Raw genomic sequence first — 13,510 nt, forward strand, 5'->3', positions numbered from 1 at the left:
GTGTCGCATGTCAGTACGTCATTGTAGATCGACGCTTACGTGGAAGGAAGCGGATTTCCGGGTCGGAAGCGTCCACGGTTGTTTTGAAAGTACGATGGCGGAGGATCCTGCGCTGTCAGTCCGCGTCTCGGACATCAAGAACCCGGCGGTTCTCTTCGAGCGCTACAACACCGAGGAGATCCGCCAGGTCGAGCGCAAGGTTCGCCGGGAGATCGAGCAAAAGAAGGAGGAGCTGAGGCAGATGGTGGGGGAGCGGTACCGCGACCTCATCGACGCCGCGGACACCATCGGCGAGATGAGGCAGTGCTCGGCATGCGTCGTCCAGTCCGTGGACGACATGCACCGCTACTGTCAGCGGCTGAAGAGAGGCCGAAGCGCCGCCAGCGACCCGGAGGTGAGCGCGTCACAGGCCGCGCACCGGGAGCTCGCCTGCCCGCTGCACGAACGCTTCGACCCAGAGGAAGTGGTAGCTACGTGTCCTCTGGTGTAGCATCTCATATCATTATAGTCACTCTTAGTCCCAGGCGGGTTCATTATTGGTAAAGGTCTAGAGGCAGGCGCATCACACACATCTACTGTACGTCTACTGTACGTCTACTGTACATCTGTGTGGTGTGACCTGCCTTCTTTCTCCACATGCTATGAACCTAAAGCAAACAGCACTTACATAAACAGCAGCTAATTGAGAACTGATCAACTTGATCAGGCCCCAGCCACTGTTTTCCTCCAGAAGTGTTTCACGCGGGCCGTCCTCCTCCCGCAGAGCCACAGGACGCGGCAGGAGCAGTTGTACACCATGGCGTCCCAGATAAAGCTCCTGCTGGAGATCCCAGAGCGCATCTGGAGCGCCCTGGAGGCCTCCCAGTACCTCCTGGCCACCCAGCTCTACCTGCTGTGCTGCCACCTGCAGACCTTGCTTCAGCTGCGAACTGCTGCAGGAGGCCAGTACAGCCCGGTCCTGGCCCGCTTCCCCATCCTGGTCCGGCAGGTTGCCACCACGGGCCATTTCAGGTGCTGCACGAGTCCTCATTACTACCTTTGGGAAAGTCATTTGCCCTAAGGCGAAGTTGTTGCTGAGTCCTTGGGTAATAATAGGCCCGCGTTGTTCCGACAGGTCCACTATTCTGCTGGAAAGCAAGGCCCTCCTGCGAGGCCGCGTGGTGTCGGACCAAGCCATCGCCGAGGCCCTTGTCGCCACCATGTTGCTGGAGGACAGCTCACCTCGCCAGGCCCTGGCTGACTTCTTGTTGGCTCGCAAATCCTCCGTCCATCAACTGCTCAACCAGCCACAACATGGTATTTTACGGTTTGTTCACCATGGGTAATCGTCACGTTCCAAAACAGAATTCGAAGCCAAACGTGGGCGTTACTTTACTCCAGGATCAGGCATCAAGTCCCAGGTGTGCAGCCTGGTGGAGCTGCTGGTCACCACTTTGTTCCAGGCCTACGCTGTCTTCTACCTGCCGACGGAGGGAGGACAGAAGCCGGCGGAGGGAGGCCTCAGCTGTGGTTTGCTGTTCTCTACCCTGGAGAACGTGACGTCCACTACACCTGCAGGTGAACAGCTTGGACACTTGAATTGGGGGATTGGGACCAAGCGGGTCCAATTAACCAACATGGAATATCCTTCATATTTGAGTTAGCAGCATTTAGCATCTGTCAACTATAGACAGGCTAATCTGTGTCTTCCCACAGCCAAACACATGGTGCTGCAGGAGGAGTCCAGTACCAGCCGCTGGTTCAAATACTTGCCTCCTGGCATCACTGGGTTCCAGCCTGCGCTGCGCACGCTGGCCCAGCCCATCCAGAGGGAGCATCTGCACGACACGCTGCAGCAGTGGATCGACACGTAAGGACCCCTCGCTCTGTTTGGAACGCGTTGTCTTACGGCGCCCGCAGTCGCTTGCCGGTGGACCTTCTTTAACCCTGCACTTCCCCCGTCATCAGCTGTAAGGAGGACATCTGCAAAGGTGTCGGCAGCCTCCTGGTCTACATCAAGAGCCTGAAGGGGCTGGCGGCCATCAGAGACGCCGTGTGGGACCTGCTGTCCACTGAATCCATCAGTCTTCACTGGAGCACTGTGTGCCAGCGGCTGCTGGAGCGTCCTCTGGCTGTGTGGGACGACTTCCTGCAGCCGCTCTTTCTCCAGCACGTCAAGGTTTGTTTCTCTTGTGTTTTATCCCAATAAATGTTTGTGTTATCATGCTTTCCCCGTAGGTGCAATCACGTGCAATGATTCCTGTGACTTTTTCTCCAAGACCATCACCCGAGGAGAAACGGAAGCCATCTCTGCAAGCTCGGTCCAGCTGCTCACCTCCGCCATGAAGGATCTGGAGGGCAGGACGAGCACGTCGGGCACCAGCCCTGGTTGTGGCCACGGGGTCAAGCATGAAGTAGACATCGCCTCGTTCCTGTGGTCAGAGTCTCCGGGGGACCTGTTGAGTGACGCAGGTTGGGTCAGTGTGGCCCAGCGCAAACACCAGCAGCAGAGGAGCGGCCTAACTCTGAAGACCCAGGCTCTCACACCTTATGTTCAAAACGTTTGCTTTTCCATGGATGCAAAGCTGAAAGCCAGGCTGGACGACCTCCAGCACTATGTCCTCTTGCAGGACACAGGTACGCCCAGTCTGCCACATTATAAATGCTTCAGAATCGCACATCGTTGTTTTAATGGTTCTTGATCAACCAAAGTCTCATGGGTTTTGTGCAGGAGGTGCTCAGTAAATGATTTTAGGGTTATTAGTTGGATTGACATGGCTTGGACCCAAAGGGAGCAGCGTTGGTGATAACTTTGAATCTACCACGTGCTTTTCAGGTCCTGGTTCCACGGCGTCGTCCTCTGGACCTGCTGAGAGCTCGTCAGCGTCCTCCTTCAACCGCTTCATGGACGCTCCTGCGGTGGAGGAGGCCCTGCGTGACGGCTGCTTGGCCTGTGTGCGCCACATCCTGTCCTCCATTCGCTCGGAACTGTTCGCGGCCACACCGAACCTAACCCCCCCCCGCATCAGCTCCGTGCTGTTCATGGCAAGGATCTGCCAGTCCATCGGAGAACTCTGCCCCAACCTGAAGCACTGCATCCTGGGAAAACAGAACAGCTCTGAGGCCCTGGCGAAAGGGACCCCCAGGCAAAGCAAGAAGGGGGGAAAGGCCAGGGCCGCGGTGGACGTCAGCGCCGCGCAGGCCGCGTGGGCGAGTCTGAGCGAGGAGCTTCTCCAATGCAGCATGGAGGCGTACCACGTCTGGAGCTCCTCTGTCTGCAAAGTCAGAAACTAACCTGTGACACGTAGAAATAATAGGAGAAAGAAGCTAGTTATATTGCATTTTAAACATCGGTATCTTATTCTTATTGAATGGAACATGGCTGAACATTAGAATGTTCGCTAAAATGATTTGTGTTATTAGTCAAATGCTGTTTTGTGAGTATTTAAAATCTAAAGTCTGTCAGGAGACGTGAGAGGTTCTCAAACCACGTTCTCTGTGTTCTCAGACGCTGCTGGACGCCTTTGGCACGGCGCTGCGTGCCGACCGCGGCGGTGCCATTCTGGCAACGACTACACACTGGGGGGACCTCGAAATCCAAGAAGAGGCCGAGTCGGGAAGCAGTGTCACGTCCAAAGTCCGCCTTCCCGTCCAGGTCAGCCTCCACCGCAGGAGCACGATGTTTGAGGCCTTCCTGAGATCGGTTGTGACGTTCTCTTTCTAAATCTTCCGCAGCCGTCGTGGTTTGTGCAGTCGCTGTTATTCAGGCTGTGTGTGGAGGTGAACAAGGTGGGAGGTCACGCGCTGCCTCGGCCCACTTTACAGGAGCTGCTGCAGGCCTGTCTGGCGCAGGTCCTGCAGCACTACCACAGCCTCTCACAGCAGGTAACACACACACACACACACACACACACACACACACACACACACACACACACACACACACACACACACACACACACACACACACACACACACACACAAACACACACACACCACTTGGACATTTGACCCTAAAACCAGCTTGAACCCTGAGGTCATGCTGTTTGTGTAAACACACAGAAACGACTGTCAAAATGAAATGAATCACCATAATAATAATCACACACGCCCTCAGAGGATCGTACGTTACCTCAACAACCTCTGTGTGGGTCTGTATCCTGGAGCTGAAAGAAGCCCAACGTTAAACAATGTGAAAAATCTCAGTGGTAGCAAAGGTGGATATTTGGATGTTAGAATCGCTGAAAGTAGTTCAGCTCCGAAAAATCTCCAGAAGAAAATTTACTAGAGAAAAAAGAACAAGGAAAAGCACTTTAAAAAAATACAGTGTAAAAGCTGAAATGCTGCATTTATTCCTAATGAAATACTGAAAGTTGTTAAAACCTCAAAAACAAGTAGAACACATCCTCTGATCATGTTGGTGAAAGTGAATTAATAATAATCACACAGGTCCAAACACCAAGCAAGATGTCACAGACGAGGGAGAAACAGGAAACAAACTGTCCACTGAAACAACATGAACAAGAGTGAAATGTTGTTTTATTTACTTTGTGGCTGAATGTCCTCACTGACTCATTTGAACGTGCATCGATCTGAAGAACTGAGATCACAGACTAGGAAGAAAGACGAGTTGAATTTGAACGTCAGCGTCACCACCTGCTGTGATTGGCTTCGTTTGTTTTTTGCAGCCGAGCGGGTTCCCCATGACCCAGAACCGAGCCCTGCAGTGGCTGTTTGACCTCCGCTACCTCAGCCTCACCCTGGGCAGCAGGATGGAGGAGGGCAGGAGCTCCCGAGCCCACCACGACCAGAGGTAAGAGCCTGCTCGTGGGTCAGGAGTGTGAAGGCTTGGACTAAAACCTTCCTCTGGTGCGTCTCTGAAGTTCTCCTTCATCACGTGTGTCTTCCAGATTTTACGAGGTCTGTGACTGGCTGGAAGGTTTCATTGACCCGTTTGATCTGGATGTTTTCACGCCTATACTCAATGCCAATGTCAGCTGTCTGTCCCAGAAGACCTCGGTACACACACACACACACACACACACACACACACACACACACACACACACACACACACACACACACACACACACACACACTTCACAGGATATCACCGCTTTTACTTGTTCTATTACAGCTCCTTTGTTTCTTCTTTCCATTTCAGGTCCTTCTGGGCTTATTAATGCCGTCAGAGAAGCAGTTCTCCTCACGGAGCAGTGGAGTCAACTGCCACGAGCCTCACAACATCCTGCCCTTGGCCAGCAGCCAGACGAGGTCAGAAGTTCTCACAGTTGTTCAGGTGTAAAGTGTTTAAATGCAGCCACTCAGACAAGCGTCTGGAACACAGTGATGTTCTGCCTGTAATCCAATTACCTGCTGGTTAATACGTTGGTTAGAGCAACAGGAGCCTCAGCTTCATACATCAGCACCCTCTGCTAGTCAGGACGCCCAAACACTGCTCTGCTGTGTACATTTTGTTTGTGTGTGTCGTTACTGTGGCTTTGTACGTTTAAAGCAACTGAAAAATGCAAATGAACTGATTGTTGGTCTTCGTCTTCCTGAATTACTGCCTGCACAGGTTTGGGCTGCTGCCGCTCAGCATGTCATCGACACAGAAATCCAGGTCAGCCTCCAGGGGCTGCGATGCCCCACGGCAGCTGGTGAGTTCACGGTCTGTCATAGTCTCTGTCTTCCTTCATTTTCTGCGGGATCATAGAACTGAATAACAAGAACACGGACCAAGCTTTTAATAAAACTATGATTATTATGAGTAAATGTGATGCTAAAGATTAAATGTTTTCCTCCTTCATCCTTCAGGCTTCTTCATCCACAGCAGTTGGAGATGACAGCTTTCAGCCAGGCAGCCTGTTCAGGCAACTGGCTGATCAGGATGAGGACGTGGCAGCTCCTTCTTTGTTTAAGCTCAGCTGGCTGTCTAGCATGACCAAATAACGAGACGGAAACCTGTCAGTAGTGCTTTCGCTTGGACTCATATTTGTTTTTGTTGGACAGTTTAATTAAGAGGTGATGGGGAAAACTGAGCTCCACGCTCCAGAGGAGCCACCAGTCACTTGGGAGGATGCAGTGTGTTCGTTCTGAGGGTCACGACACTAATTCTGATCACATCTGTCCCGTTGTTGAGTGGACAGATCCATGCTTGTTACAGATGAGACTAATTAAAAGGCTCATGTCTCTGTATGTGACACTATGAACTCATCTCATTTTACATAGAAGAAAGAAAATCAGATTTCCCACCAGTAGAAACTCAGACTCTCGTTGGATCGTTGGAGCCGTTTTAAGTGGCCTTGTCTCAGATGAACATAGACCTGTGTCCTCACAGGAGAGCCTTGAATTCCACAGACCAGTACGACTCCAGCAGCACCAGTGTCTCCTGCTACGTTGTGAACAGTGATCGGGACAGAGGGAGTCCAACCAAACGAGTCCATCCTGTAAAATGACCTCTGCTCAGCGTTTCCATAGAGACCACAGACCTTCAGCCTTAACCTCCTGCTACCTCAGCATCCGGCTCATCCCGCTGCGCCTGAGGACCGGCCAGTCGGAGCCGACGGGATGTTCTACAAGCTACTGCTGGGAGGAAAAGTCACCGTAAGCAGGTATTCAGTCAGCAGATACTGCACATCTGCACTGGACCCCATCAATCATGTCTAACCAGTCGACGCCAGCTATACGTCTCATTTTATTGGTTTAATAAATTCATTCACAGACAGTTTCCTGTTCCCCAGTTTGTATTTGGGTCCAGGAATCGCAAACCCTGAATGTTTACGCTTCTGTTCCTCAGGTTTCTCCTCTCCAGCGGCTCCTTGTGCTTCCTGTATGACTCTGTAGGGCCCAACCTTGGAGTCTTTTTGATATGATATATAGTTAATTACATGTCTTATGTCACCCTGCCCTAATGCAACACAGTCTTTTGATGACTACCTGTGCTTTAACTCTGGGTGTCGACAGATAATTTTCTCAAATATTCCGCATTAGAATAAAGACAAAACCAGACACATGCGTCTAAAAAGACTAGGATTCTAAGATGTGGGTTCAGTGGAGTTCAAACACGTCTGTCCCTACTTCTTCCTGTCTATTTTGCTCATCACAGCCTTGACGTCCACGGGAGCTGAAGCAGCAGCCGCTTTGGCTTTCTCTGCCTCCTCTTGCTGCCACAGAATTATAGGATGGATGCCTGGGTTTCGCCTTTGAGCGTTCTGCTCCAGCTGGGCCGGACTGGGGTGAGAAAAAGCCACGAGAGAAGATGGTGAAGTCTCTGAAGACAGGACGAGTCCAGGGCCGAACCAGCCTTACACACTCTGACCAACCTGAAGCTGTGAGCCTCAGGGCTCAGCGCCTTCTTCTGCATGTCTTTGTAGACCGGAGACTTTAGGTAACGGAAGAACGTATCCTGGAAAAAGACATCAGATCTCAGCTTCACCTTATCAACACAGTCTTGGATAAGTAGTGATTGCTCTTTTAGTCTGCAGCCTCATAGGATACTGTCTTATTACATGATGTCATCTGATCCTAACCGGTTACACAGACAGTAGTAATCTGGTTCTCCAGGTCAAAACAAGCAAGGCGGAAATCATAGCATGTGGAGGTTAATTCTGACAAGAGAGCGACACTCACCTTCTTCATGAGCAGGAAGACGTGTGTTTGAGCTGCCTCCAGTACGTAGCGGTGCGGATGCTCCAGGCCTTTAACCGTCAGACCCATGGTCCTGCCGTCGATGTTGATCCAGCGCGGGGCCCCGGGCGCCAGGAAAGTCCTGAACAACAGACACTGATCAGCGTTTATCTGTCACTGGTTTAAGTGCAGAGTTATAGGTGCTCAAAGTGCCTTGGAGCGATTTTATTCACACACAGTAGTTGCTTGAAGTTTCACCCTCAGAAATAACAGCTGTTCATTTGTGTGTTCAGAAATGAACAGCTAGAAAGTACAGATCTGGACGGATCAGGGCCAGTCGGGGCTTCCTGTTTCCTGATCTAAGCCTGATTCACCCAGCACATTAGTCAGTAGATTTAGGTGCTATTGAGAAAAGAAAGAGAAACAACCAGCAGACTTCCTTACTTGAAAATGGTCTCTGCTTTGGTCAACATGGACGATGCTGTTCCCCATTTCAGTTCCTCTGCTGCTTCCCAGAAAGCGAGGTTCTCCCCTGTAACACACCGTTGGACCGTTAGACCGTGAACACTGGGGCTGGTCTCGCTCCTTAAGTTACAGTTTATGTTTTAGGGTTTTTTGCCAAATCATGTACGAATGAATAGGAGTTGATACGACTGCTCAGAGGTTCTGGGAAACATGAATTAAATAAATGTAATTGAACCTAGGACAAGACTGAGACAGATAGTGGAAGTAGAACTAGACCTTAGGTCCAATTTACCAGGAAATGAACTGCCAGTAACTGTCCAACCATTGTTCAGTGAAATAATTCCTATTAGTCTGAAAGAGTTAATTTGAAAAACTGCTTGTCTCTGCAAATGACGACAGCAAAGTAGGTTCAAAGTAGGTTTCAGACTGCAACTGCTCTGTTCTGACTTGAGATCAAGACAATCGAGCCAGGGATCAAAAAAGCAGCCGCTAACACAGTGTTACCCACGTCTGGCTGGGAATTGTATTTAACTGTTTATAAAATAAACATTACAGTAAAACGCCATTAAACCATTAAACAATAACCAACAACCATTAAACCATTAACAACTAAACCATTACATTAAACTATTGACCCTTAAATCATTAACAATTAAACCATTAATCCATTAAACCATTAATAATTAAACCATTAAACAGACACTTTGGCGTTTTGTGTTCCTGTCATGGACCGGCTGAAGCCGTTGACCTACCACTGAACTCCTTCTTGAGGAACACCTTGAAATCGTCGCGGCCTCGCAGGTCAGTGAGCAGCTCAAACAAACTGAAGGACCAGCGCTCGACTCGCATCTTCGTGGGAACATCAACCCTGAAAACAGTCGCCGTCAATAACTTCTTCTGAGAACCAGACTCATCCTAGCGTCTGTACCAGTGATAAACAGTGAATCAATGATTACATAAGGTTTTATGAAAAACATCTCAGGCCAAGGCCAGAGAGAGTGAGCTTTAAGCACACCTCTGTGACCTTTGACCCCATCCTCTGTGACCTGCTGCCAGGTGTCGTCTCCTCTGCCTCTATCTGTGAACAATGATCATGTTAGGAAAGACGCGAAATCCTCTGATAACTAGTTCTGGATAAAAGTACATTCAAACACAACCCTACAAATGTTACTTGATGCATATTAGAGGAGTCATTTTTAAGAATTTTTAAGTCATTCTTAAGAATTAACAACTGTATAGAACAGAGTTGCACTGATTAAATAACTGGATAAATTTGGTGCTTTTAAAGTAAATGAGTGAAAATGGCACTTAAGTGTCTTCAATTAGCGCAGCAGGTTTATTACATATACGTCTAAATTGTGTCCTCCAAAGAAACAGCATTATAGTCATATGGTAATAAATCTGATAAGAGAGGAGCAGTAATGCAGTGAGTAGTAAGTAGTCTGTGAGACTAGAGAAAGAACTCAACTCGCAGCGTGCAATCGCTACTAAACAACAGCTTGATAAAGTATCCATTGAGTACATCGACAGGTTCCTTCCTAAATCTAACCCAACTTACAAAAACAAGAATCTGTCACTTTTGTCTGATTACACCTCAACATCCTTCACTGACACAAACCTCCTCATGTTGAGGGTCCAGTACGTGTCATTGTCCGTCTGCCAGGGGTTGCTGGGTAAACAGGGAGCCAGGAAGGGGTCGTGGTTCTTGTAGGTGGTCACGTACTTGACCAGGCTGCAGAGACAGAACAGATCTGAGACCAGCGGAGGCCGCATGGGCTGCACGAGTCTAATTAGTGAACTAAGATCCTGGTGAGTAATAACAGCATAGAGACAGAAAATGTACAACAGAAGAAGAACCTACGCTCCGAGGGAAACACTAGATTTGACCTTTGACCTCATGATGGCTTGTTGATAGAACATGTTCTAGAATAAGAGAAACCACATGAATTAACGTATTCCCACAATGACCAGTTAGAACTGTGAACTGGTAGAAAATCTGATTACTGGTGAGACATTGGGACTCACCAAACGTCTGTAGTGGTCAAAGGAAAGATTCTGAGTAAGAACAAAAGAAGGTTGTGATCAGTGAGAGTCCAGTCGATCTATAAAGCTGGGGTCTAAACCGCCTACGTCCACGAGTCTTCACCAGACAACAAACCAAAGCTAACACACACACACACACACACACACACACACACACACACACACACACACACACACACACACACACACACACACAACTACGTTTAGTGCCTGTTTGATCATGTTACTTGTCATCGGTGCAAAATCTGAAAGAAAGAAATACAAGGAGTGAAACATTTCCTTCACAGCATCACCTTACACCTATGTAAATAATATCCATCTTCAGCATCCTTGAATCGTCTCCTCTCACGTCAGCAGCCACTCGGCTTCAGGCTCTGGGCCCGGTACTGACCTGTTACCTGAGCGTCCGGGTCGATGAGGCGGTCCGGCCCACAGTCCATGGCGCTATGAGTGTGTCGCTGCGCGGGGACACACAGGGTCAGCTCATGCATAGACAGCTGTCACAGGTGACGATGCGTTTACTGACCGAGGGTCTGTTGACCACCCAATAGGCCCGCTCCTGGCAGTCGAACACCACGCGGTCCGGCTTCTTCCTCTCTTTACCAGCCCTGAAACCCGCATGGGAAGAACGAGAAGCATGTGAGGTTAGAGGCTCAAAAAGCTCTGGGTGCTGCAGCCTGACTTCCTGGTTTGTGCTTTTATTTTGAAGGGACGAGCTGCCGAATCGTCTCATGACTTCTCCACAGACTTCCAGACATTCCTTTATGCACCAGGACAATGTTGAACATGTGGAAACATGGTCGGAGCCTCAGTGTGAAGCTCCAGAACCACACGGTGGATCGGGGGCTGAAACCAGTGTGTCCTGAACCTTAAACAGAGGTTGTACGTACTTGTGCTGCTCAGTCGCCTGCATCACAACAAAGTCCCATTTGTGGTTCAGCCAGTCGTGGAGGTGGTTGTAATGAGCCTGTTTAAGCAAAGCAGCAAGTTTTAAACTGAGATCCGACATTTAAAGACGATTTAAGATGTGTGGGAATCAACATAACCATCCAATGAATCTACCGCTGGCACAGCAACAAACTGGTCCCAGTGCGTCCACGAACCTGTTCGAAGGGTTCCAACACGCCTTTCTTGCGGATGTTCTTCTTCGCCAGATAAATGGCTACAAAAAACAACAATACAATGTTATTTTACTCCACACACATAGGAAGAAGGAACGGTTGCCTTATCTCATTATGTAAGGAGTTTACACTGAAATTCACTGGAAGGGTTTTAGTCTATTTGACTTTTTATAGGTTTTTCTCTCTGAGATGGTGTCAGTTAAACAGTTAGAAAGCTAATGAGCCAATGAGGCCGTACAGCAGCAGCCTGTGTGACACCCACCGTAGTCAGAGTCCTCTGCCACCCACTGGTGTGTAGGCCAGAAGTAGGGGGTCTGGAAAATAGGGCGGGTTAGTAGACCATCAATGACTCAGATGAGTTAGCGCCTCCAGGTAACCACACACTTATTAAAACAAGACACAGGCCGCAGCACATCTGTCGCAGATGTGATGGGCGCTGTCGTCCAACCATGATCACACAGACAGACTGGAACCAGGTGAGGCCACAGCTCAGAGCTGAGAGCTAGCGGTCTGCCGTTAGAGGAAGCGTGGGGTCAGATGAGGAGCGTGGTTCTACCTGGAAGCGGTAGAGGCTGGTGTCGTTGCACATCACCAGCTTCTTGTGGTTCAGCAGGGGGTAGATGTAGCCGTAGGCCACCAACATGGTGCCGAAGGCCTGAGCCTCTGCAACACAGTCACCCGGAAGGTGAGATCCGAGGTCACGTGAGAGGAACCGGTGGAACGAGTAACGGCGTTACCTTCTGTCGTCGTCTTCATCTTGGTGGAAATCCATGCAATGACGTCATGACCTGTGGAGCAAGACACAGGTCATCAACTGTCTGTGTTCAGGTACTGGTTCAGTCATTTCCTTTGCACTGTTGCTATTGAAACAGTGGTTGTGAATTAATCCCACTGTTTACATCTGGTGCCAACTAGTGATTTGCTGGTTATTAGCAGAACAGGATTACACTCGAGCCACTGGCAGTGTCCACCCTGACCTTCGGTTCACTGGTCTTAGATCAGATTAAATGCTACTCCACAAATCTCATCCAACTTTGAACTGCTGTATTTAGACCGTGTCACCTGTTTAGACAGTTAAGACAGTAAAGACGCCCTGCTGACGTTTAGATGAAACACAAGGTTGGTGATTTGAATGTGATATTTACACGTATCATCTTCTACTTATTATTCCTTGATCAGATAATGTGATGAACACTCTGTGCGTGGCGCTCTCACCAGTGATGACGTGTGGGATACTGGTGACGTTTAGTTTCTGCTCAGAGCCTCTGACTCCGCTCTTCGGGTCCTGCATCTCCACCACCATGACGTCCAGCTAGAAGCAGACAGAAAGCAACGAATGACTAAAGACCAAATGACAGTGAACAGGAGGAACCACGTCTTCAGTTGGGTGCTTATGCTTTTATTTTGTAATGATACCTCTCTTGCTCTGTGTTCTGTCTCATGTTACAATCATCACTAGCCTCATCCTTGTTTGGCTCCTACTGTAAATGCTCTTCAACCTTCCTGCCTGACACTCAGCATCAAGCAGAGAGGCCCTGAGGAACTTATCACTAGAACAGGTCAGTAGAGATAAATGGCTTTAAACAGAATTAGATGCACTGGTATTCTTCATATGAACGTTAATATACATATATTGTCTAATTCAACACCAAAATGAAGGAAGTACATTTTTTTTAAAAAGGAGACACTTAACTTAAAAGGAATGCATTTTTTTCTGAATGTAGATTTTCCTGTATGTAATAATATAAATATTAATTCATTATACAGATTTGTGTAGCACTAAAGGACGTAATTATAAAAGACCTAGAAGTCACCCACCTTTTTGAGGCAGTGCATCTGGCAGCGGATGTGTTGCACCCGATCGGGACGGACTGTTCTAATCGTCATGTTTGCGCAGATGTGAATATTAAAGAAGTAGGTGAAGAAAGTCCTCGTTTGCAAAATTCCAGCTCAGCGAACACGAACACAGTCCTCCTGTGCTGGGAAGGACGCAGGACAGACGAGGAAGGGTGTGTGTGTGTGTGTGAGATGACAGAGCCGACGTCAAAGCTGAGTCTAAGCAGCTTAAACGTTCTGGCCTCATCGAGTTGGAGAAGAACCATCTTGGTTGGTGGGTTTGTTTCATTGAGCTATGCTTTGTGTTACAGTAGTAATTAATAGATAAGCACATAATAATAAGTGTGTGATGGTCACTGGCATAAGATAAATGATATTTAATGACACAAGGGTCAACGTATAAGAGCTAAGAGGTTGTTTGTTACATGTGGCTTTTC

The 13,510-nt window shown here is 48.7% G+C and overlaps 2 protein-coding genes across 3 annotated transcripts; one reads left to right on the top strand and one right to left on the bottom strand.

Annotated features, from left to right (window-relative positions):
* The first annotated feature begins 25 nt into the window (after positions 1-25).
* On the top strand, positions 26-6,177 carry cog1 (component of oligomeric golgi complex 1). The gene is made up of 15 exons (XM_029158860.3): positions 26-394; positions 764-1,011; positions 1,115-1,296; positions 1,381-1,557; positions 1,696-1,849; positions 1,948-2,158; positions 2,259-2,616; positions 2,816-3,261; positions 3,488-3,634; positions 3,715-3,864; positions 4,668-4,792; positions 4,890-4,998; positions 5,144-5,253; positions 5,558-5,639; positions 5,797-6,177. Exons 1-15 carry the CDS (start codon positions 95-97, stop codon positions 5,929-5,931), a joined length of 2,934 nt encoding a protein of 977 aa, XP_029014693.1. The 5' UTR covers positions 26-94; the 3' UTR covers positions 5,932-6,177.
* A 481-nt stretch (positions 6,178-6,658) lies between these two features.
* On the bottom strand, positions 6,659-13,366 carry rgs9a (regulator of G protein signaling 9a). Of its 2 annotated transcripts, none has more exons than XM_029158864.3 (17): positions 13,056-13,366; positions 12,453-12,549; positions 11,975-12,025; positions 11,794-11,900; positions 11,500-11,551; positions 11,220-11,278; positions 11,007-11,083; positions 10,643-10,724; positions 10,515-10,574; positions 10,099-10,128; positions 9,935-9,996; positions 9,692-9,805; positions 8,826-8,941; positions 8,053-8,140; positions 7,612-7,750; positions 7,305-7,387; positions 6,659-7,212 (listed from the first exon to the last, which is right to left on the bottom strand). In XM_029158864.3, exons 1-17 carry the CDS (start codon positions 13,122-13,124, stop codon positions 7,056-7,058), a joined length of 1,443 nt encoding a protein of 480 aa, XP_029014697.1. In that variant the 5' UTR covers positions 13,125-13,366; the 3' UTR covers positions 6,659-7,055. The 2 variants fall into 2 exon arrangements, with proteins under 2 accessions (XP_029014697.1, XP_055366617.1); XM_055510642.1 differs by lacking the exon at positions 13,056-13,366 and adding an exon at positions 12,654-12,932.
* Between the last annotated feature and the right edge of the window lie 144 nt (positions 13,367-13,510).

Source organism: Betta splendens, chromosome 8, assembly GCF_900634795.4.
Source record: "Betta splendens chromosome 8, fBetSpl5.4, whole genome shotgun sequence".
NCBI classification, from domain to species: domain Eukaryota; kingdom Metazoa; phylum Chordata; class Actinopteri; order Anabantiformes; family Osphronemidae; genus Betta; species Betta splendens.

Excerpts from the sequence above, each read along its gene's own strand:
- rgs9a (XM_029158864.3), bottom strand. The coding sequence starts at position 13,124 with ATGACGATTAGAACAGTCCGTCCCGATCGGGTGCAACACATCCGCTGC. Across the intron at positions 11,901-11,974 it reads GATGAAGACGACGACAGAAG|AGGCTCAGGCCTTCGGCACC; the intron begins GTAACGCCGTTA and ends ACTGTGTTGCAG. Across the intron at positions 7,751-8,052 it reads AAAGCAGAGACCATTTTCAA|GACTTTCCTGGCGCCCGGGG; the intron begins GTAAGGAAGTCT and ends TCTGTTGTTCAG.
- cog1 (XM_029158860.3), top strand. The coding sequence starts at position 95 with ATGGCGGAGGATCCTGCGCTGTCAGTCCGCGTCTCGGACATCAAGAAC. Across the intron at positions 3,635-3,714 it reads AAGTCCGCCTTCCCGTCCAG|CCGTCGTGGTTTGTGCAGTC; the intron begins GTCAGCCTCCAC and ends AATCTTCCGCAG. Across the intron at positions 3,865-4,667 it reads ACCACAGCCTCTCACAGCAG|CCGAGCGGGTTCCCCATGAC; the intron begins GTAACACACACA and ends TGTTTTTTGCAG.